We start from the raw sequence: 25,722 nt of genomic DNA on the forward strand, positions 1-25,722 counted from the left end.
CGTGTGGAAGCTCTCCCCTGCTGTGGCTCCTCATTGATCCCTCCATGTGCTGCATCATTTCCAGCATGTGTGGATCCCTCACTTTCAGCCCTAGGTAACCTTTACAGCTCGTTGTTGGAGGGGGAAGCCTACCGCAGTGAACTGGGACAAAGCACCGAGAGGAGTTTCCGGAAAACTGAACTAGAAATGTGTAACCTGAACCGTGCCGAGCTATTCATTTATTTATTTTACATTTGAATTTGAAATTCTTGCTACCATCTTAAGAGCTGTTCTTCACTGGGCTGGATAGTTTTTCAGCAGGCATTGCAACCTCACTGAATTTATTTAGATAATAATATTGCTAAGAAGAAAAAAAATCTTCATTTTTATTAACAGGAGCAAATGTCTATGGGCTGTCATGTCTATATTTTCAAATATTAATGACTAAAACCTAGAGATGCTGCAAGTAACATGTGTGCTGCTAGTTTCATGTATTAAGTGTTCCGGTGTTAAAACAGCGTCCTGAGCATGCAGAGTGTAGTTATTAACAATTCAGCATAATGATTGACAGAACTCATCGCTTTCTTACTGAAATGATGACAGATCTCTAGGAGTCACCTACTAATAAGTATAAACTCATCTTATGGATTCATTTCCTTTATCAAGCAACAATTCTTCGATTCATACATGATTTTCTTCAATTTTTTTGCACCATATATTTTACACTACCAATTTTATAGATCCCTTTAGATTCCTTTATTATTATAATTTACTCCTAACTTGCACATAAAATATATCATGTTCCACTCTGTAATATTTGCACATTATGTACTGTTACTATGTGCAACATAATTGTTCATCATGCTACTACATGTAACAGGTAACATACTGTACATCACATACTATGATCTTATTTCTATCGATTTATTTATTTTTTTTATTTAACTTAGTTCTTAAATTAAGTTGATTTATTCACCCAGTCTAAAGAGTTTTATTTTTATTATATATTTTGTTATATACTGTAATTTAAAAAAAAAATTTTTTAAAGAAATTTAAATTTCTTTGTATATTTTAATTAATTTTATTCTCTTTATTCAAATTGATTTTATTTTTAGAAAGTGGACAGTCGAAACAGTTTCCCTACACGTCGTACCATGTATAGTGTGTGTGTGTGTGTGTGTGTGTGTGTGTGTGTGTGTGTGTGTGTGTGTGTGTGTGTGTGTGTGTGTGTGTGTGTGTGTGTGTGTGTGTGTGTGTGTGTGAGTGTGTGTGAGTGTGTGTGACAATTGCAATTTGAATTTAAAAACGTTTCATTTTAACATTTCAATATAACCACAACTGAAGAATAAAAGTATTCCATTTAATCCTAAACAATTAAATGTGAATGTTTTTCCGCATTAGAAAAATAATGAGCTAGCACTTCTTAATGGGTGATCTGGTAACAATACAAATCACACTACAATTTTTACAATTTTATCATGATTATTTCCATGTTTTCAAAATTACTGAATAAAACAACTAAAATACAGTATTTTCCGCAGAGACGCTTTGGGCTAAAATACCTTTTTTGAGTGAGTGAGTGAGTGAGTGAGTGAGTGAGTGAGTGAGTGAGTGAGTGAGTGAGTGAGTGATATTTTTAAAAAGTGCGCTTTCCAAAAAATGTAAATTATTAAAAAAGGTTTATTGCTAAATGACAAACTGAAGAATAATGTGAGAAAAATAAGTGAGTTTTTAAATATGTTTGAATACTGTATATTAGTTGAGTATAGGGTTACATTATATTTAACATTTTTAGCAAGCAATTTGTGGTGTTGGTTTTTTTTACTCATTTAAGCATAAAAACATTTTAATGTATTGTTAAAAAACAATATAATTTAAAAATATTTGGGACTCAGTAAGCCACAACAAATATGCTTATAAAGTTGCTTCATATTATATCCGTATTATTATTTGTATTATATCCTTGGCCAGGAAAAATATCATGCTGTCAGTGATGTCTTTTCATCACTTATTTGTTTTCACATAAGCAAATTTTTGTAATTCAGCTCTTTCTGTTTCTGCTGCTGGAAAGTGCACTTTACACTCTCACTATTTGGGGTGTTTTCACGATGGTTCAATAAATTTGTCCTGTTTCCTCAGCATTGCCAATCTTTCTTTCCTTTGGAGTATTCTGTCCCTTGTGTAAAATCCAGCAGTTCCATATAACCAGCGCTGAAATTTTAGCCACCAAATGCTCTGTTCTGCTACAGAACTCATGGCTCGTTTGTTTTCCAGGAAAAGTCTGGTTTATACATGTATTAATCTTTCATCATCTGAAATCGATTTTTTTCCCCACAAACTTTCACTGCACTTACCACTGCAGTTTGCTGATGATTACAACTTTTCATTTATTATTGAATGTCACATCGTTTTTGAATCTTTTACAGCCGTAACATTAAAACTACATGATTAATATTGTGTAGCTTTGCTTGTGCTCCCAAAACAGCTCTGACCTGTTAAGACATAGACTTCACAAAACCTCTGAAGGTGTGCTGAAGACATTAGCAGCAGATACTTTAAGTCCTGTAAATTGTTAGATGAGGCCAAGTGGTTGGTTCACTGAGATCTGGGGATTTAGGAGGCCGAATCGACACCTTCGACTCTTTGTCTTGTTCCTCGACTCATTGCTCAGGAATGATTTGAAGGCTTGACTTGTTCCTATAGGGCATCCTTGTGCCATATTTTCCTTAGCTAAGTTACACACATGATGTGGTTTATCAGACCAGGCCACTTTGTTCCATTGCTCCGTGATCCAGATGTGATTCCCAAATAAACTTTGTAGGTCATTTTGGTGTAGTACAGGGATAGGCATGGGCAATCTGACTGGTCTGCATCAATGCATTCAACCTTTTTGTCAAAAGCATAATCAAATTCTTTTAAATATTTCTGCTCTATTATGGAGTTGGACCAGACAGCTAACCTTCACTCCCAACACACATCTGTGAGGCTTGAGCACCCATGACCCTGTCACTGTCTAGCCATAACAATATGGCCCTTGTCAAAGTCACTCAGATCCTTAGACTTGCCTATTCTTCCTGCTTCCAACACATTAGTTGATACAGTGAGATAATCAGTTGACACAATGAGACAATCACTGTTATTCACGCTGATCTCTGCATATTTCATGTGCTGGAATCCATGTTATAAGTTAATCCCTCTTTAATTCTTATTAATAACTTCATGTTTGACTTTCTCTCTAAGTTGATATAAGGGGGAAAGAGGAAAAAATAAAGACACGGGTGCAGTGTGTGTGTGTGTGTGTGTGTGTGTGTGTGTGTGTGTGTGTGTGAGTGAGAGAGAGAGAGAGAGAGAGAGATAGAGAGAGAGAGATAGAGAGTAACCAATTAATAACCAATTGCTTTACAATCTGCTATTAACTTACAGTCAAAATTAGAATTTTATGAAACAGAAATTTTAAATAAAATAAATAAATAAATAAAACAAACGATGCAACTGGATGTTAGCGATAGACATACATGTCCTTTATCCCTATAATTTCTCAACGACCACCAAATTGTCCCTCTTGCTATTGGAAAAGCCGAACACAATGCCACTGGTTGACCCAGAGACGACAAGATTGCATATTTTATCAGTCTGCTTTCTCTTTTTTTTTCTTCTTTTCTTTGCCAAGGATAAAAATAGATTGCCATGGAAACCCTACACATTGCACAGGTTCTCACAATGACCTCATACACACAGGTATTTCATACCCCCCCCCTCTCGCTCTCTCTTTCTCTCTCTCTGTCTCACACACACACACACACACATATACATATACACAGGTATTTCATACCCCCCCCCTTCTCTCTTGCTCTCTCTCTCTCTCTCTCTCTCTCTCTCTCTCTCACACACTCACACACACACACACACACACATATATATATATATATACATACGCACACACACCTACACACAAAGCAACCTCCATATGTTAACGCACTGAATGAGTATGACACTCAAATGCGACGTCAGAGGAGCCTTGTTGCTATGGGTTCTTCTCAACCACATTTTCGCTACATCGGCAGTCTTGAGTGCAAGTACAGGTATTTTCAGGACACTGAAACAATTAAACGACAAGGCTTATTGTGGTATTAAAAAAAATAGACAACAACCGATTCTCTAAAATAATCTATCTATTGACCCGACTAGCCTAATCTAGCATGATAAAGAAAATAAAGAAAAGACAGAATTCATCAGAGCGGATGATGCAGAATAGAGGCAGAGTTTATTGACGGTCAGCGCTGATCCAACACAACATGCATGCTTCTACAAAATGATGCTCAAAAATACGTACGCCTTATATCCAATTACCTTTTATTAAGCGCTATGACCTCGGCTGCGCGTTTGGTCCTTACAGTGTTTCACCACATTTTCTTCCCGGACTTTGGTCTGGACTTTGAAGTATCTTTGGTTCTTATCTTTTTGGTATTTTTCCCCACCTTTGTCCGGTAAGCAGCCAATTTTTTGCTAAGAGACCAACATGAGTGAGTCATTTTTGTATGTAAAACATAAACCTTTAGTTAACTGGGAAGTAGAACAGTGAAGTTATGTATTTAAGGTGAACCATCCAGTGCGGCAGGGAGTGTGGAAAAGAGGTGAGTGCAGGCGGGTTGGTGTGGGTGGAGAAAAGTATCAGGAGTGTTGTGTGACAGAAGAGTGTCAGCAAGAATCAAAGGAAAGGTGTAGAAGACAGACCAGCTGTGCTGTATGGGTTAGAGACTGTAGCAGTGAGGAAAAGACATGAGGCAGAGACGGAGGTAGCAGAGACCAGGATGTTGAGGTTCTCTTTTGGAGTGACGAGGATGGACAGGATTAGGAACGAGCACATCAGAGGGACAGCTCAGGTTAGCTGTTTTGGGAACAAGGTCAGAGAGGCTAGATTGAGATGGTTTGGACATGTACAGAGGACAGAGATGGTTATATTGGTAGAAGGATGTTGGAGATGGAGCTGCCAGGTAAGAGGTCAAGAAGAAGGACTAAGAAGAGATATATGGATGTGTAAAATGAGGACATGAAGGTAATTGGTGGAGAGTAGAGGATGCAGAAGATAGAGTTAGGTGGAAACAGATGATTCACTGTAACGACCTCTAACGGGAAAAAACCAAAGTAGAAAAGAAAAATACACTTTTATTGAACTGTTTTTTTGTTTTGTTTTTTATTACTTTAAAAACTTATAATACTTTAGTATTATTTTTATTACTTAATGTTAACGTTTGTGTATTTAGTTTAATTGAATTATGATTTTGATTCAATTAACTGATAAACATTTTGGTTATGATTTAAATCGAATCACTGTTTAACGAATAAACATCACCTTTTACTGTCTGAATCACAAGCAGGTTGTTTTCATCATTTATTACACATATACACTTGCAGATAGATCATATGGGGGCTTATCGCATTATGGGTTACATAGCATGTTTGGTTAGCTAATGGCATGCAAGAGGAACTGAAGGTTAACAGATTTGACAAATCTTTAACGATGAAGAAAGCAAGTTTCTCATTTTAAAAGGATGTATAATGGATCTGGTCTGTAAAAAGTAAATAGAAACATTGCTGTCCAGTTGAAATCTTAATTGCTCGATTCAAACCAATAAATTAATAAATTATAAACTACGGCTAAAAAGAAATCCACAATAAGCTGTTGATTATCTAGATATCTAGATAGATGATGGAGCACTCTGACCAATGAGATGACAGTTTACTCACATGTGACTTGCATTAACAAATTTTGGTATTCTCTGAAATATTTCTGTATACAGTACAAGCGAAAAAGGGAACAAAGCACAGACTGTAAGACTGTTATTGTGTATGTGTAAGTGTATACTGTATATATCATCAATGGGCAAATTTATTTTATAGATTTTTTTTTATTCTGAGATTGTTATAGACCAAATTAAATATTTCAATTAAGTATTATTGAGGTTTTTTTATTTTATTTCTATTTATTCTATTATTTAGAATCTGTAGGTGCAGTTTTCGCTTTGAGATTATAAGCACAAAATGCTCAGGAAAAATAAAAAAAAACCTCTTCTGAATCTCATCACTCTATTCCTGTGGAAAGAAAGGAAGGCTATTCAGATGTGAAAAACTGTTAAGAAACTAAAGGTTTCCCACAACAGTGTGTGTAGTGCTCTCTTCAAAGGACAAAAACAACTGGATCTAACCGGGAGAGAAAGAGAAGTGGGAGGCCTCCGGTGCACAACCGAGCAAGAGGACAAGTGCATCAGAGTGTCTAGTTTGAGAAACAGACGTCTCACAGGTCCTCAAATGGAGGCTTCGTTGAACGGTAGCCGCAAAACACCAGTCTCAACATCTACAGTCAAGAGGCAACTCCAGGATGCTGGGCTTTTAGGCAGAACTGCAGGGGAAAAGCCATATCTGAGTCTGGCCAAAAAAGAAAGGGATTAAGATGGGCTAAAAAAATGTAGACTTATTTGTATTAATATATTATATTTAGACATATAAATAGCTAGTATGTGAACATACTGTATGTGGATATATTCTTTTTCCAGTTATTGTTTTCTTTTACTTGTTTCTGCAGTGTAGGACTGAGAAAAACTCCATGCCAATCCTCTGTAAGTCCTGTACATATAGTACTGTATCCTGTATGTACTGAACTGGCCTGCGCAGTCACCAGATCTCAGCCCAGATGAGCTGTTATGAGAGCAGCTTGACCTCACAAGACGTAAAACATGCCCATCAAACCAGTCATACTTGTAGGAAGTGCTTCAAGAAGCATGGGGTGAAAATAACTCAGATCAAACTGACTGTTAAGAATGAATTCTCTTTGAAGGACAAAGAAAGATTTGTTAGAAAAAAATCCTATTTTGAGCCAAAATCATTATATTCAACCGTGTTAATATCTTTTCCGTAATTTAATTAATGAATCAATAATAATAATAATAATAATAATAATAATAATAATAATAATTAGTAGTAGTAGTAGTAGTAGTAGTATGTTATTGTTGTTATTATTACAACATTAATTAATAATAAAAATTATTATTATTAGATGTAGTAGTAGTATATCTATATTTGTTGAATTCTTACATTACTTAATTTCCTTGCGAGTGTAATTTTCAAAAATGAACAATAAAGTGTTTAATAATAATTTTTTATAGCCCCTTTCTGAAAAGGTTAGACATCTACTGCCACTTTTGTACCTCAAAATTCAAAATTCTAAGCAAAAATGCTATTCAGTATAAAACATGAAGCATATTAGGATATGCTTTAACTGTGGACACTGCCCACATGTCCTCTGCAAGTTTTCATATCCCTAGTTTTCCTTTTTCCTAGTATAGTAGGAAGAAACTGAACCAAAATATGACTTTAGTCATACTCACAGTCAGGATGGTGTCTGTAAACATTGTTGAATAATCTTATAGAAGGGATGTGTTTTAGTAACACACAACATAATAATAAACAGAAATGGCATTTTGCAGACACACAACCAACATTTATCTCATATACAGCTGAGGGTTAAGGGTCTTGCTCAAGGGCCCAGCAGTGGCAGCTTGGTGGTCCTTGGATTTCAACTTATAACATTCTGATTATTAGTCTGACACCTTAAGCGCTGAGCTACCACATCTGGCCTAGATATAAACGGGAGGGTTATGTCAGGAAGGGCATCTGACATAAAACCTGTGCCAAAATTAAATATGTAAATCAGTTCATTCCAATATATATATATATTGGAATGATATATATATATCTCAAGGGTATAAATTGCTTTCTCTTTTCTGTTTCTTCATTGTAATAATTTTATAATTGTATGATATGATGAACACAAGCTGACACACAAAGACTGTACATCCTAATTACTTCTACATCAACATGCACCACGTCCAAAATGTGCTGGCTGATGAAAACTGGACGAACTGAGCTTCAGCAGCTCCTCCATCACGAGAAACTATCACCCGTCACTATGCGGCAATGTGTCCAAAACTAGTTTCCATAGCAACCACATCGGATACGCCATATTGATGTTCCGCTGAGTCGATATCCCAGCATGCTCAGTGTGTTTACTGTACAACTGAGTCTGTGATATAGGACAAGGTGAAAGGATAGCAGCTTCTCAGTATGCACCGGTACAACTTCAGACACCTCACTCAGGGCAGTGAGCAGCTGAACATCTACAGTAACAAGCACAAAGTCTCTGTGTGGCTGTTTTTTAGTTACAGTATGTCTCTTGGCATGGCTGGGATTTGATCTGACAGCCTTCTGTTTATCAGTGCAGAACTGAAACCAGGTTAATTAGCTATGTTAAAACATGATTTAAAGTCTTAAATTAAATGATGCTTAACACTGTAAGCAAAGCTTCTTAAAGATTTTGGAAATTAGTAAATGAGGTTGTGATCAGCAACTGCTTATTGGATTTGAGCTGAACTTTACTGACGAGCAGAATCCAACCGCACTGTAATTACGTGCGTGTCCCATATCAGACGTTCTATTTTCAACAGACATATGAAATATTATTGGATTAAATCTTCCGCATTGGTGCTGTATGCCTACTCTGTAACACACATGCACAACAAGGGGAGTTGTATTCTGCCGAGGGGATCAGAAACAAACATGAGAACTCAGCCGGAGGGTGGATTTATAGATGATTTCACAATAATGCTCAGTAAATATTAAAGGAAAAAAATCACAGTAAGCGCTCTACATTTTAAATAGAAATCTTTTACTAATCTAATGTCCCCAAGAGGAAGAGAACAAAAAAACACTTTCAGTCACTTCGTAACATGTTATTCTTAGCAGTACTTACATAATGACCGATTATGGCTGTTTATGTCAAAACTTTTGTGTGTTTTTTGTCTTTCATATTTTCAAGAAATTTTTCAGCAGTATTCCTAATAAATATAATTATAATCTGTATATCAGACATAACATTAAAACCACTGACAGGTGAAATGAATATCATCTGCCACCTGACAGTGTGGGATATTTTAGACAACAGGTGAACTGTCATTTCTTGAAGATGATGTGCAGGAAGCAGGAAAAATATCTAAGAATCTAAGTGAATTTTGGTTAGACGATTGTGTATAACCTGGTATGAAGGTTAATACCGGTGTTGTATAAAGTAGTAGAAAGCAATACTTGAGTAAAAGTACAAGTATCGTACTAGAAAAAGACTTCGGTGGAAGTGAAAGTCGCCTTTTAGAATATTACTCAAGTAAAAGTCTTAAAGTATCTGATATATACTGTACTTTCTGTAAAATGTCAGTGATTTTCGGTAGGCATAAGAGCAGGGGCGGTTCTAGGATTTCATCTTTAGGGGTTTTAGCCCTCAGTGAGAATTTAAAACAAGAAGAGTTTTGTATTATATATTATATGACTACATAGTAAGCCAAAAGTTATGGTATTATTAAATATCAAAAGTGGACACCAAAATTTTATGCATGATGTAATGATGCCAGTCTTGAATCAAATCAGTTCATGTATGTGTGCATTCTCTACTAACACTGTGTCCAATGAATGCAGTCATTAATAAACAAATATTCACAAGACAAAGCCCAAATCAATGTTATTTTTATTTAGTATTTAATGTATTGTTAGCATTAATATTTTGTTTGTGTTATCAACTCTGGTAATAAGAATAGTGACATTTCACTGCTTTTTGTTGTCGTCTTTGTGGCTTTCCCACAATTAACGCTATAGATAAACGCCTCCAGCTCTGACTGCGCGTGCACGCTGCGCGTACCTGTGCTTCTCCGTAGAGTGTGCGGACGTGTGTACTACAATCTAGCAGCAGTGATTCGCCAAACCTCCCTTATTGCAGTCACACACATTTCTTCTGATTTTATTGTGTAGTAACGAGTAACAAAGATGCTTAGTGGAAATATAACGGAGTAAAAGTATACATTTTATCTAGGAAATGTGGTGGAGTGAAAGTTTAAGTTGACATACATTTTAATAGCGAAGTAAAGTACAGATACGTGACAATTTTACTCTGAACAGCACAGTAACGAAGTATTTGCACTCCATTACATTACAACACTGGTTAATACCTAATAAAAAAGATCCAAGGAAAGAAAACGGTAAACCTTCGGAAAAGTCTCAGGTGCTGAAGCCTCTCTGAAGCTCAGGATCCGTATTCATAAAGATTCTAAGAATGAACTCAGAGAGCTCCTAATTTAGCTTAAAAATTTCTAACTTGGAATCTTATCTTAAGAGTGATTCAGGATCAAACTCAGAGCAACTGTGAGCAAGGAAAATACAACACCTTTTATCTTGTTGCTAGGTATGACATTATTTTTAAGACAAAAAAAGGAACGCTTTTAAAATCTGGCCTATTATAAGCCTTGACTTTGTATCTATGTTAAGATGTTTCAGGTTATATCATGTAGGGATTACGTTTGTGACCGATCATATTAGAGATGCGCTAACGTCTGTATGTTACAAATGCATTAAATGTAATTGTGAACATCTCAAAAATATAGAAACGTAGCAAAAATTTCATTATATCATTTCTTCCTCTATGGCATTTCGGCTCTGTTTTGGACATGTTAACTTATTATATATATATATAAAATGGGTAAAAAAAAATCCCTATACGATCTAATCTGAAGCATCGTATTAAATTACTATCATTATTAAATGTTGTCTGCAACACAACTTTTCCCTCTTCACCATTTTTGGCAATTTTCTCTTCAGCTAAATAAACTCTTATGTTAGCCAACATTCATGAAAAAACATTTCTATATTAATTTACATAATGAACTTAAAACATTCTGTTTAGTTTGATTGAAAGCACGGATGCTATATGAGTCCAGGTGAAGAGGCCTAGACTCATATAGCAAATCATTCCAGCTTCATCTTAACTCAACTTCTATTTATTAAGGAGACAATGATAACTCATCATAAGTGATAACTATTATATAATATAACAAAATCAGAGTAAATATCATTGTTTATCGTGGCAGCGAAATTCGGCACAGAGACAATTTTAGCGTTATATGGCGCAAGTCTTTCAGACATCTTGTTTGACAAGGACGTCCTCCTACATTAACATGGCGGTCAAATCCCTGTGGGTTATGTGTTTGAGAATCTCAGAGGCAAAGTTTAATCATGCATATGGCAGAACATGTTTTACTGTTGGCCGCTAGCAGAGCTGAGGCACTGTAGCAACACTGAGCTGCAATTAAAAATATCCAACTCGCAACGGATGAGCGTGCAATCTATCTCCTCCCTAAAGAGCAGGCTAAACACACACAGGAACAATACGCACACACACACCCCAGGTGGTGACCTGCCGGAACCCGCCGCTCACAGATTTCCACAACACACTCACCACTGTGGGGCATTTCTTACAACAGCCGAACAAATAGTCCGATTTGTACCCGGTCTAATTGGAGCCTGCTTGTTATTTTATCACCTAAGGAGAGATGTGTGGCCCTGGAGGTCAGAGATACATAACCACCAGCATATCTGCCATAAAACCAAAATTTTAACTAATAAATGATAAAATTAATACTATGAGCAATATTTCAGGTTGTAGCTGAGTTGGCAAAAGAAAAAAACCTACACACTGTACTTTCCAGACTATGTGGCACTTTTTGGTTCTTCTAAATGCAGATTTATCATCTGACATGTAAATTATAATTTTGTTAAAATTTAAAGAAAGTGTTTCTTACTGTTGTTATGGTACAGTAGCTATGGTTGTTTACTGCCCCCTTACTGCCCATATACACCTTTACACCTAAACACCTTCCCTCCCTCCTTGCTTTTTTCCTTCCTTCCTTCCATCCATCCTACCTTCCTCCCTTCCTTCCTTCCTTCCTTCCTTCCTTCTTTCTCTCCTCATAATTAATGGGCTGCTGGGATGATTCTCAGAATTCATTCAGTTTCCTGTACATATGACAATAATCTTTTAAACCTTGAATGTTTTATTTAACTTATTTTTATTTTATTTTATTATATATCATGAATTTATGATGAATTTGCAGCAGAGATTTGTATGCTTTTTTGCAGAAATCTACTTGAATTAGCAAAATATGCAAGTACAGGTTTCTTCATTTTAAAACTGCTATAAGTGAAGAAATAACTAATTACTTTCTATGCTAGTTGTATTCGATGCACATGAATAGAAGAGTGCTTAGCCGAAAAGGTGTTGTGGTAAAGTCACATCATGTGACAAAATCTGCAGTAAGTTTTAGAAAATTGCGAGCTCCAGCACATATCATAAAGTTTGCTTGATTTTATGTTCATTTCTCCAGTCACAAAATTGCTTCATTCTAAAGTGACTGACCAAATACCTGATTAAATGTACCAGCACGCACGCACACACGCACACACGCACACACGCACACACGCACACACACACACTGGAATACAGGCATCTTCTTTAGCAATTCTAGTGAAAATAAACGGTCAGCATAAAGGACAGGTGTCCAACACTTCATTAGTCATATGAAACATCTGTTAAGATTCTGTCTAAAGCAGCATTCCTGCTGTTTGAACTTAATTAGACAGCTGGTGGGCAGTGTGTGTGTGTGTGTGTGTGTGTGTGTGTGTGTGTGTGTGTGTGTGTGTGTGTGTGTGTGTGTGTGTGTGTGTGTGTGTGTGTGTGTGTGTGTGTGTGACCCGAGTGTCATTTTGCAGCTATGAGACTTCAGTAACTTCAGCTCTTCCTTCAGTCATGTCTGGTTATACAGAGTGGACACACACACACACACGCACACACACACACGCACACACACACACGCACACACACACGCACACACACACACGCACACACACACACGCACACACACACACGCACACACACACACGCACACACACACACACACACCGGTTTGCTTGGCTGTCTAGAGTAATCCTGATACACTTTGGGAATTGCATGTGTGCATGTATGAGTCAGTGTGTTAAAGGGATGGGGTTGCGACGCTGAGATGTCTGTCTCAGGTTACTGATACACAGCCCGGATGTTTTTCAGCCACAATGGTGCCTATTAAAATCCAAAAGATCCCCTGAAATTCATGAAAAACTTATGATGTGTTGTAGATGAGTGCTTTTCAATGCTTTCTGTAAAAAACTTATCCCTGCTTATTCATAGAAGCCTTTGTTCTGAAAATGATGCAGTAAAAAGCTATTTATTTATTTATTTTTAAAAAAAAAACGTAAGTCAAGATGAATTCTCTGAATTTTTGCATTGTATGCAACCAAAATGTCTGATTTCATTGTAAAAAATAATCCATTCTTTGTATAGCCTAACATGTACAACATTAACCACACAGTGCTCAAGCTGTTACTTAAATGTGAATGTGACTGAATCACTATCATGACGTGTAGTTAAATTTCACAGTTTCCCACAGAGTAGCATGGAGTAGGATGTGATCGAAGTTGACGGCTCTTTCACACAAGGTACAATTCCGCGGAATACAAATGAATCTTCTGTTAGTATGTGTTTAGGCTTTCACAAAGTGCACAGAAATGCCATATCATAAGTTCTATATCATAAAGGAATGGTTTCTCCATATTAGAGCTGCAATCCCAGCTAGTTAACTAGTATTAGCTTAGTGTAACAATACAAAAAATTTGATTCAATACAGCAAAAATAGATCTTTAGTTTCAGTTGATTAACTATTTTTCCCAGAAGCCAAAAATGGTATTTGTGCCTGCTTTGGTGGTGTCTATGTTCATAATTGAATGTTTTTGTTATTGTTTTATCCACAGTGGTGGTTAATGGCTCATATGAAAGTAGACACTTGGGTTTTGTATTTCTAGTTTCACATTATTTCTTGCATCTCCAGTTTTCAAAAATTAGGAAAATATTTTTCTTAGCCTACTCGGGATATATGATCATTGAATCCTGAAAAAATAATAACAGATTGTAATTCTTTTCATATAGATGTTTATATCTTCAAAGGAAATGGTGAGAGTAAAACAATTTCTGCTCTATGAGATGCCAAAAAGTTTTTGTTCAAACATATCTTAAATTTGAAGGTATTATCATCACACAATAAAATTAAACAGAGGTATCTTACTTTTGTGATGTGTTCACATGCCAAGCAGCATGTAATTAAACTGTTTAGTATAATGTAACGAAAGTGAACGTGGACTCTGGGTGATGTATCTAAAAGCATGGGTACTTCTACCCTGTTGTTAGCTCGTGGTGCTATAAGAGTCACACAGTAGTTCTCTGTAGAACTAAATTTTTTGAATCCTTAACTACTGAATATGGACTTCTGCCTCAAACTCTAATGTCTTTAACTTTACCTGAATTAGCAAGATAAGGCTGTCTTAATATGTGTATATGCATCCTTTTTTGTATTAGCACTGCTGCATTGCACACATATTTGGTGGTTTAGACACATTAACTTTAATATGTTTATGTGTTATATATTAACACTTTACTTTTCCATATTTCATTCATTTGCCACCACCATCATAACTTACTGGGAAGCAGAATTACATAACTAAATAACTGTGAGACAAAACCTGCATCCAGCTCATGCTTGCTGTATTGTATAAGCTAATACGCTAGTTTTGTATAAAAATATGCTAGCATATTAACTTGTGAAAAACAAGTGCTTTTATCTTAAATAACAACAATAAACACCAAAATATGCTTCTAAGCATACTGTTTCTCAGAAGCTAATATGCTAGCATGCTAGCAAGAATATGCTAACATACTAGCTTATTAGCTTATACAATACAGCAAGCAGGAGCTGGATGGACAAACAATGCTTCTAAGCACAGTTGCTCACAAACTAATTAGCTAGCATGCAAGCATGAATATGCTAGCATGCTAGCTTATTAGCTTGTGAGATACAGTGTGTTAGAAGCATATTTTGTTGTTTTATTTATTTTAATTATTCTATTTGTTTTAAATAAATATAAATATAAATAATAAATATAAGAATGAAATATGCTTTTAAGCACGGTTTTAAGCTAGCATGCTCATATTTTATTGTATTATTTCTTTTATTTATTCTATTTCTTTTATTTTTCTAACACCCTGTAGCCTTTCAGATATGGTTAACATTTTTAAAGTGAGATTAAGTGTGGAGTCTGTGCTTGACTAAAATTGACTAAAATGTTTATTACACATATGGAATATAATGGTATTTTAGGACTATTATGCAAACTGTTATTCATTATACAGACATATTGAATAAAAAGCCTCCTGTAGAGGAAAATGATATATTATGCTGTATCGTTGCATTCATAAGCAGTTTTATTGGCAACTTTTCAATTTAACCGATTAGAGCCTGTTCTGGGCTTTTTTAGTTTTTCACAGCATGTGATTCAACAAAATTGAAATGGCAACCAATGTAAAACTAAAGCTTTCTAGACATAGTAATCTAGAGTGCTGAATGCCACAATTCTACAATGCCATTTGCAATGTAACTTACGTACTTTCCCTCCGCAAATACTGGAACAGCTAAATGTATTCTATGTAGTGAAGACTATTTGGTAACAATATACATAAATAAATGTCTTTGTAGCTCACATTCGTTATGCACTATTCATATTCTAGAGAAATGACATACCCAGGACACTATTGGAATCAGGGGAGAAGCAATAACTGCACTGCATTACAGATGAGAAACTGAAAAATGAAATGAAGCAAACCCGACACAAGTCTACAGAGACCTCTCAGCCATTAGATAAATGACCTTCTGAACCAAATGAGCTGGCTAAACTAAATGATCACATGGTGACCCTTTGATGCACAAAAGCATTAGTGAAATAGCACAAAGGTCCCTTACGGTTTCTATGGCTCCCCAAGCACAAATTCAGTCTGATCTGATCACTGTTAGTGTTAGTCTGTATGAACATGAGCTGTAGCCCCATGTTCTGTAGCCCTGAAGCTTTATTGGGCAGCATCTCATTCAGGGAGGTCACAGGGTCAGTGCTGACCTCTGTAAAGTGAAGTGACATAGAGAACGCTGAGTTTGTGGCACAAATTGGTTTGGCTCGTACTGAAAGAGATATGAGAGCCCTGAGCTGTGGGTGAGGAGAGACACTCCCCTGTAAACATTTTCCTAATAAATCCATCAGAGTGAACCTAAGAGACACAGCTGTACAGGCTGACATACTGTCTAGAAAATCACTAGTTGCAGTAGTTAGAGCGTTAAATATCTTCTCTCTCTCTCTGTCTCTCTCTCTCTCTCTCTCTCTCTCTCTCTCTCACTCTCACTCTCACTCACTCTCTCTACATATTAAATATCATTCTTTGTCCCTTTCTTTCTTGATGCATGTTATTCACATAATGTTCTATTAAAAAGTAGGATTGCATAACAATGTGTCTGTGTTATATAAATCACTAGACATATGTGTTGGGATCAATGACCTTCAATGCTAAACCGAAATGATGGAATGACCTTGTGGTGTTCTTACTAAAACACAGCCAGCATATAGAATATCTTTGAAAAAGTCTCATCTGTGATCTCAGAAATGCAGCTTTGCTTCTGAATATGATTTTCAAACATGGCAAGCTACTGTATGTATGTGAATTTATTTGCATTGTCATTGATTCTGAGCCCTTCTGATCCATCCTGATGCCCTACTTCTGGTTGGAGTTCTCATCAGTTGTAAAGCCCCCTTTGCTGCTGACGATGACCCCACATGGACAGCCTGAACCTGGAGATTCATGAGATTACTGAGGATGGTGCCAATTAAAAACTATAAAAATTGCTTTGGAGAGGAATTGATACGATCGGCTTTCCTTTGACAGCTTTAGGACTGCAATCGAGACAAACAGTTTTGCACTCAAGTCTCAGTGCAGAAATTCAATGAGATAGACTTTGTGTTAAAACTAGAAAAAATGTCCTGGTCAAATGATTGCACTTTTGACCATATAATACACAGTTATAGACTAAACTGTGTAGGACTAAAATGTGATTTATAATCCCACTATCCAGTGTTACACAAATGAAGATGGGTTTCCTTTAGAGTCTGATTCCTATCAAGGTCTCTTCATGTTGTCTCAGGGGGTTTTCCTTTCTATCTATGCTTCTGGCTTAATCATTATGTATAATCATATGCATTATTACATGTACAATTTATATGATATAAATTTATTTTCATATAAATTTAATATATAAAAATTTGGGATATAAAAATTATATGATATAAATTTATACAATTTATATGTTATATAACTGACGTGAATTGAATTATCCCAAAGACTCAGGAACAGGATTAATGCTATGTGACAATGCAAATAAGCATACAAGCATACACATACAAAAAAAAAGCAAACATGTCTTAGTCAGCAAATGCCTTTTATCTGGCTTGCTGTACACAGTACTTATCAGGCAGGCATCATGGCAGCCCCACAGAACCAGAGTGACAGATGAGAAGGATCAAAGTGAAGGAACGGTTAGCTTGATTCGTGATTCATCAGCTCAATGTGCGAAGTGAACTACTGCACTTCAAAAGGAGAGGTACACCTGCCAAAGCCACCGTCATGAGAATTACATGCCTGCCTCACTGAACAAACATCCACCTTGAGGCACGAGCTCCGACGTGCTGCGATCGGATGCGTTGAGACAAACACCTGGGCCAGAGCTCAAATTCAGGCTCAGATGGAGATTAGGATTCAGCGTTATGAGTACAGATGAGTCATGGCATTTTGCAGCAAATCACAACAGGGATAAACTGAGCAAACTCAATCCTTCTGCAATGTCGGCCTCATTTTAGAGGCTTAAAAGCCCCGTTACGTTTTTTGGTTCATTTCAACAATAAAATCACCCTGAATGGCTCGCATAAATATTTGTATTTAATACTGTATGTGATCTTACAATGGATTTTAGGATTCATACTGGAATGAAATTCTGATGTAATGTCGGCCCATTTTGTATCGCCACATTAACACAATGCTATTCGTCTAACTGCTGCACTGGGATTAAGCCCTCGGTTCAAGAGTCCTTCAGTCTGTTCAGCCGTCTCACCTCCTCATTTATTCAAACAGATCAGCTTCCAAAGAATGTTCATGTTAATACTGTACCATCAACACCATCACGCTTGTCATCTTGCAGATCTCTAGTTGAGCAAATTTCTTGGATTTCTCATTAATAAATCATCACCGACTCCACCCACCTCATCTCCACCCGGGGAACTGTATGCTCAGCCTGTTGCGATAAGGCAATTCCGCAGTCTGATAGCTAAATCTGAGAGTCTCAGGAGAAACTTCTTCCCTCAGGCCACCACACTCCTCAATACAGACATGTCCATCTTACAGATCCCTCAGGACCCCATAAAGACTCATTAACTCTATTGGATCTCTGCACACTGAGGTTTACTTTTACTACATGTAACTCACCTGCAGGTTAAATAAGTCACTTTCCAGTATGTGACATCTGCACATTCTCTACCCTTCTAAAATAATACGATGGCTTATTATGCTTCTACATATAACATATTGAACATCAAATTCTATTACCTTTTCTTATTTCTTCTTATTTCTATTCATTCTTTTTTTTTAACATAGTTTCTTAAATTGAGTTTTTTTATGCACAGTCTAGGAGGAGTAGGTCAAGTTTTTCAATTAATTGTATGTGACAAATAAAAAGATAAAAATGAATAACATGACTCTGGATGTGAAAAACATTGAAGGAGACAAGACGCTCTTGCTCTTTCTATTCTTCATATTTTGTCTATTATTTTACAATTGTACAGCCTGTCACTTTATTGTATTTATTTCTTTACTATTCTTTTTTTTGTATCTTATTTTATTTGATATTTATATTGTATTTTAAATACCATTTTTGAATTTTTATCTCGATTTCTTTAAGAAAACGACAGCTTCATCCCATGTTGCCCTATGCATGATTGTGTATGTGAGGAAAAAAAATCTAACTTTGTTTTACAGAGTTAACAAAAAAACCTGATTGTTATCCTTTATATCTGCGATTTGAGAAATGTTTTCTGCTATTAAACACTGTGTAATTGTACTAGCCAGCAATTTCCCATTAGTGACATTAGCGCAGCACACAAAACCACACCAACCAACAAGAAACACTAAACACATCACAATCAATACTTCAAATATGTAAATATGAATTGACATCCACTGCTGATTGTTTGATGAAAAAAGCTACTGTATATTAGTCTAGAATTTTTGGCACCTTCCAGAAGAATAGTTATAAATGATCACATGCATTGTGTCAAATGCTTAAATATTTGGAGACACCTCTTAATAGCTTTAATCAAAATATAAAATTTTGAGAAACTTGGCAAATTCATTGACACCATAGAAGAATGTTTAACATAAAATATCCATAAAAATCATGATAAATCCATCCACACAGGGTCACCGTGAGGAGACTCAAGCTACAAAGCAAGGGACAACTGGGATAGGGTGCTAATCCATCACACACCCGCTCACAAACTACGGACAATTTAGAGATGACAATCATCTTACAGACTTTGGACTGAGGGAAGAAAACAGAGTACCCAGAGAAAGCTCCAATGCGCATGGAGAACATGTAAACTCCACACACACAAGGTGTCACGCAATAATCAAACCCCCATCCCTGGTTGGGAAACGCAAACATGCTAAGCTACCATGTCCTCCTTGCATGCTAAATCCTTTTGTCTAAAAACAAAGCGTGTTTAACGCACACACAAAACGTATATCACCTTAAGGAAAAACCTGCTGAAAGCTTTACCACGTGAGCATACTGAGCAAACCATTTCTCATTGCGAGTGTTATTCAGGAGCCATTCCACAGGCTCCAGTTTACTCAGAATAAAAACTTGCATGTCCTTTAATTGGATGGGACACCTCTGTCTTCTTCATTTTAAATAAGCCGCCACTTTTAATTGAGGGTGCCAATACTTCTGGAATCGACTGTACAGAATTCCGTTCACCTGATGTGACTGCTCAAGCTCTACTCCAAGGTCACACATTCAAGAGAGTCTCTTCCCTGAAGGGGGAAAAACGGTAACATATAATTTATAACCTACTCTCCAAGGGAACAATTTCTACTTTTAAGAATGGTAGCTGGAATAAGGGCAACATTACTGGTGAGCCAAAAAGAGTGTCCTTATTAGAGGAGATTGTGCTCTTTCAGAGCAATTCCTTGTGGAGCCTGAGATTAAATAGGATGTGTCAAAGGGGAATGAGCACATGGGCAGGCAGACTAGATTAGCATGCTCATCAAGGATGGGTTTCAGAGGGAGTGGGGGGTATTGGGAGGGTGTTATGGGGGGTGTTAATGCAGCGTTGCTGAAATGGGATGCTGCTTAACAAGCCATGTGATACAGTGTGGAGCTGCCGTGAATGGTGGGATAGAGCATGTTTAGAAGCATCAAGCAGCTTAGTATTGGTCTCGATCCACAATTGTGTCCTTCACCACTTTATCAGCCCAGAGTCTTCTGGGAGTTCAATCTCCATCCCTCATAAGCATGTGTCGTGTTTGGTACTTTGTCGACAATGTTTTGTCAGCACACATTGACCTTCAGCCCCTTACTGTAGTGTCGGATTACGTCGATGTTCCTCGTTCCCTGGGAAGCCCGTGCATCTCCCTTTTCTCCTCTTAGTTTCACTGGACGTACATCTTGCAACCTTTCGTGTTGCGAGGCTGATGATGCTGAAAGAATGCAAGGTTAAAGCTCCCGCCTACGCTCAGCCGTTTAGCGTTGCCATCTGATTTACATTTAAGCTTTATACTGTATCCATTTTAAGCTTTCTTGGCTAAATTATTAAGAAGCCAATATACCCAGGAAGAGAAGGCCAAAGAGAGCAGTGGGATTTGGAGGACAAAGAAGTATTGGTGTTGGTTACTTCTATGCAAAGGGAAAGGATACGCTGCTGCGCTGAAGTGAGGTGGGCCATCAGACAGAAATAGAAATGAGAGCAGAGAGAGAGTCATGGGGGAGGACAGCAATGGCGAGGAAAAAAGACACTTCATCGGTGGGTTTGCAGCTTGTGCCAGGACACAGCACGCTATTACTATTAGCATACAATAGCCATCTTCTTTAGATGATCCCCTGGGGACCATCTCATGCAAATTGTTTAGCGAGATTAAAGCAGTCACAGAGATGTCTTCTTTACTCTGTTCCCTGATTCCTCGGGTTGAGCAACTGACGCCCCCTCAGCAAGTAAAAATAGGATTTTATTCCTTACAAAACTGTAGCTCTGCTACTCAAGGCATGTATTTCAAGACATCGTGGGAGATCTCCTTTCTCAATGCATGCACTAGAACAATGATTAGAAAATGATTCGAGGACATTATTGGATGGAGATGTTTAGTTTTTTACAGTAGGTCTGAACCTTTAAGGTCATGGAAAAAAAAGAGCACTGAATTCAGTCATGAACCTTTAAGGTCCTGAAGAAATTAAGAGCACTGAATTCAGACATACCAAAAAATTGCGCTCAGGATTCAGGTTAGAAGATTACACTGTAGTTCGGTCACCAATACATCATGTGGGATACACAATGTAGAAGAAATGTAGAAGAAAATTGAAACAGTCTTGCCAGACGTTCTTTTAATGAACGATGCTAAAAATAATTCTGGTGAAAATCATTAGAACCTATTTGATTGGCTTAATGCAACAGAAAAAAATGGATTCTGCTGGATCCAGAAGGTCTGAACATCTTTTCTTGCTTTCTTTCTTGCTTTTTTTCTTGCTTCCTTTCCTTCGACCTTCTGCTGAAGTTTCTGCAAATAGCTGCTGCATTAAATATGCACATTAACTCCAGCTTTTATCCGTGCAGATATTTAAGAGCTTTCTGAGAGGTCCGTCATACCTGTGATAAAAACCTTGCCGCTTACTGTATCTGCTGTGATGTGACCTGATCGTTCTTCTATCCTTTCTTCCCAATTAATTAGTAGATTCTTTCTGATCTGATCTGCATGTGTAATATGTATCATATTTTACTTAGGCTCATGAAGCAAGAGAGCAACCAAAGGTGAGAAAGGTGTGAAATTCATGCTTCATTGAGCACTTAATTAGAGGTAAAATCAGGTACGTCATGATTATTTAGGCCAACGGAGCTAAATGAGGCCAGGGTTAGTGGGCACACGAAGGTGACCGTGACCTGATCGGGGAAAAATGTACCTTTGTACAAAGGCTAGATGTGAGCATTTGTCTTCATTATCACATTGCACTTGGGGTGCAAGTCCAAGTCACTCCAGCAGAACAGAGTTACTAGATCTAATAACGCACAGACGCTCATGTTTGCAAAGATCACCAGAAGACTTGGCAGTCAGCTCCTGATGCCACTTGTCCTGAAGGGTTTGAGTGCTAAAGCCTTTTTTCTAAAACATTTTATCTTTCCTAAAGGAGTCAAGAGATCATACTCAAATCACTTTTAAGCTGCTTTCAGGTAGAGGTAGAACTACCTTAGAGAGAGTGAGTCATAACTTGGTAATAAGTGGTAATAATTAACACAAGGCGCTGTGATCATACTACAGTCAGCGCATCAGTCAAACCTTAGGAAGAACATAAACCAGGGGACCCATATACCATTCAATCAAACGATAGATGAGCCGTGAAAAACAGAGAATGCCAATCACATCATCCTCTTGTGTCAGGGAGACACAGGAAGAGATGTTTTCCACTTAACAAGAGGAAGTTCTGACTCAAATAAGACACGCAAAGAAATTACAACTTAAGAAAATACAGGTATCGGAGGGTCAAACTGTAGGCTGCAGCACTCATTGTTTAAAAGGTAGCAAATTTTGTTTGACCTCTGTGCTGTTGCCTGGGAGACATTTGAGTTAATAACTCTGCAAGACAACCAAGCACCAGAATTGTGTCAGGGACAAAAAGCAGCACTACTCTTGCAGCTCCTATACATGAGGTGTGAAAAAAAAATCAATAAGTGTTCAAATGCTAATCACCGATGTTGTGTGTACGTTGGGGAAGAGTGAAGGGAGGAAGGAGAGGGCAGTGTTTATTAAATAAGAATAAAAAGACACACTTACCCTCTGTCTGTGAGGTTTTCAGCCTCTGACACAGTCCCGTGATGTCTCCATAATCCTCCTGAATTCTGACGATTGCTTCGGTGCCTCGGAGCTCCATGAGCGAGCGCAGCTCCATAAGCGAGCAACCGAATCCACCTGCATCATTTCTTTGGTTCTTGGAGTAAAAATCGCTGTTTCTCATGTCCCCCATATTGGTGGAGTATTGCTCCTAAGACTGATCTGAAGTGGAGTTGAATCGGTTTGCAAAAACCGAGAGACAGGCAGCGTGGAGCACGAGCGAGCCTCTTGGGGATGAAGATTATCTGAACACAGTCGGACAAAAAAAAATAATGCAACCAAAAAAATTACGAGTATGTGAGAAAGATGGAGAAAATAAGGTAGAAAGGTGAGGAAAAAAAATCCAGTCCAGTGTGCGTGACAGAGGAGAGGAAAAGCGGGCTGACTTCCTGAGGATCAGCGTGGCTGCAGAGCGGCGTCGCTCCACACAGCGTTTCCCATTTCAGCCCGTCTCCACTCGGCTCCTGTCTACATGGTGATCCTCTCCATTACTCCTTCAGAGACAGAGACAGAAGAAGGGAGAGTGAGAGAGGAGGAGGAGAGGGAGGGAGGGTGTGTGTGTGTGTGTGTGTGTGCGAGAGAGAGAGAGAGAGAGAGAGAGAGAGAGAGAGAGAGAGAGAGAGAGAGAGAGAGAGAGAGAGAGAGAGAGAGAGAGAGAGAGAGAGAGAAGGGGGACACACAGAGAGGTGAACATGAGTGTATCTCAGAGGCGCATGCAGCACAAAAGAGAGAGAGAGAGAGTGAGAGAGTGAAACAGCACACCAACTCTTACCCTCCAAAGAGGAGGAGGAGGAGGAGAATGGAGCTGTCCGTCTATCCACCTCTCTGTCTCATCTCAGCTCGAGAAACGCTTGTCAGCTAAATACAGAACACCGTAAAAATGAACCCTTACTACCTATCACGCCAAGTCAAACATGACCTTGTTCAGTATCACTAAAGTGGACCTCGTCGAACATGACTTAATCTCTCTAATGACCATGAAACATTCTTATTTAAGAAATGACATTTCTTTTTTCTCTGGCTCATGTTGCCCTGAGGTGAAACAGACATGGCTGCTGTTTTTTTTTTTTTGTTTGTTTTGGGGTTTTTTTTTTTTGTTTAATTTTGTTTGTTTTTTCTTTTTCCCTTTCATTCCTATCTCTTACTGTACTTACACTCGCACCAGGCATTAGGATTCCTAACCATGACACGCCTTTGGAGGCTTGATTTTCATCATCACTGTTTAAATTTAAAATTAAAGCAATGTACATGGGTACTGCTCGATAGAACTGTGTAGTTATAGTATTGCTCAGGCTACAGACACAAGGATTAGTGTGACATATTAGGTGCAGGGTTTAAGCAGAACAGTCACAGCTAGCATTAGGCTTGTGTGATATTGTGTTGATTTTTCCTTGCTTGTGAATTTACCATTTAAAAATATTTCATTGAAATGCTCCTCATTGATGTTTTTTTATTTTATTTTTTTACTTTGTGCTCAAGATTACAGTTTAGCACAATTATAAAACCGACTGCAGACTTCGAAGAACACAACAGAAATTATAGTCGATACACATCATTGCTATACCTATGCTGTATTTACACCCAATGGCACATGCTTACTATGAAAGTTTCCTGTTCCTGCAGCTTTTTCCGATTAGAATATGCAAAAAAATAATGCTACATTCACACTTACATGCGAATCACAGAGACAAAGCGACGGGACATCATTCATGCCAATGACATGAGAGACAGTGACTGCATGAGACAACATGTGGGTGTGAGAGAAAAGTTAAACTTATGGAGACACATACACACATTTATATATATATATTGCTGAATTTAATGCACAAACACTACAATCTCCCTCCAGAATATTTACAGGAATATTGATTTGCTGTCAACTGGAATGTCACCTAATGATAAAGGTTATTACTATGGCAACCAGTGAGCCTACAGGAGGCTACATAGCACAAGGACAGGTGAGTTGTGTGAATGTGGTGTTAAAGTCAAACCCAAAAAAGTAAAGGCCTAGAACCTAGTTTATTTACAACTCACTCATGAGCCACATGGCAACAAGGATAAGATGCATAACCAGTTTAAATATCTGTTCTTAATATAAACGCAAGTAATAAAACGTAACTTCATGCTTAAATATTAGAGCATTGAACAATGTTTGTGTGTAAAATAAAGTGCATTCTATGTAAAATGGTGTGTTTGTGTGTAAAACAATGTGTGTGTGTGTGTGTGTGTGTAAAATAATGTGCGTGTGTGTAAAATGGTGTGTTTGTGTGTAAAATAAGGTGCATTGTATGTAGAATAAAGTTTTGTGTGTAAAATGGTGTGTTTGTGTGTAAAATGGTGTGTTTGTGTGTAAAATAATGTGTTTGTGTGTAAAACAATGTGTGTGTGTGTGTGTGTGTGTGTGTGTGTGTGTGTGTGTGTGTGTGTGTGTGTGTGTGTGTGTAAAATAATGTGTGTGTAGAATAATGTGTTTGTGTGTAAAATGGTGTGTTTGTGTGTGTGTGTGTGTGTGTGTGTGTGTGTGTGTGTGTGTGTGTGTGTGTGTATGTATGTGTGTGTGTGTAAAATAAAGTGTTTGTGTGTAAAATGGTGTGTTTGTGTATAAAATAATGTGTTTGTGTGTAAAATGATGTGTGTGTGTGTGTGTGTGTGTGTGTGTGTGTGTGTGTGTGTGTGTGTGTGTGTGTGTGTGTAGAATAATGTGTTTGTGTGTAAATGGTGTGTTTGTGTGTAAAATAAAGTGTTTGTGTATAACATGGTGT

The 25,722-nt window shown here is 37.5% G+C and overlaps 1 protein-coding gene across 12 annotated transcripts in view; it reads right to left on the reverse strand.

Moving 5' to 3' along the window:
• The window catches only part of atp2b2 (ATPase plasma membrane Ca2+ transporting 2), a 159,450-nt gene that overhangs the window by 60,166 nt on the left and 73,562 nt on the right, over positions 1–25,722 (reverse strand). For all 12 annotated transcript variants that reach the window (XM_027165455.2, XM_027165456.2, XM_027165458.2 and 9 more), the window contains exon 2: positions 22,904–23,454. In XM_027165455.2, the coding sequence (XP_027021256.1) occupies positions 22,904–23,093 (190 nt within the window). In that variant the 5' untranslated portion in view covers positions 23,094–23,454. The remainder of the gene's footprint in view (positions 1–22,903; positions 23,455–25,722) is intronic.

This window comes from Tachysurus fulvidraco, chromosome 2 (assembly GCF_022655615.1).
Source record: "Tachysurus fulvidraco isolate hzauxx_2018 chromosome 2, HZAU_PFXX_2.0, whole genome shotgun sequence".
Classification (NCBI taxonomy): Eukaryota; Metazoa; Chordata; class Actinopteri; order Siluriformes; family Bagridae; genus Tachysurus; species Tachysurus fulvidraco.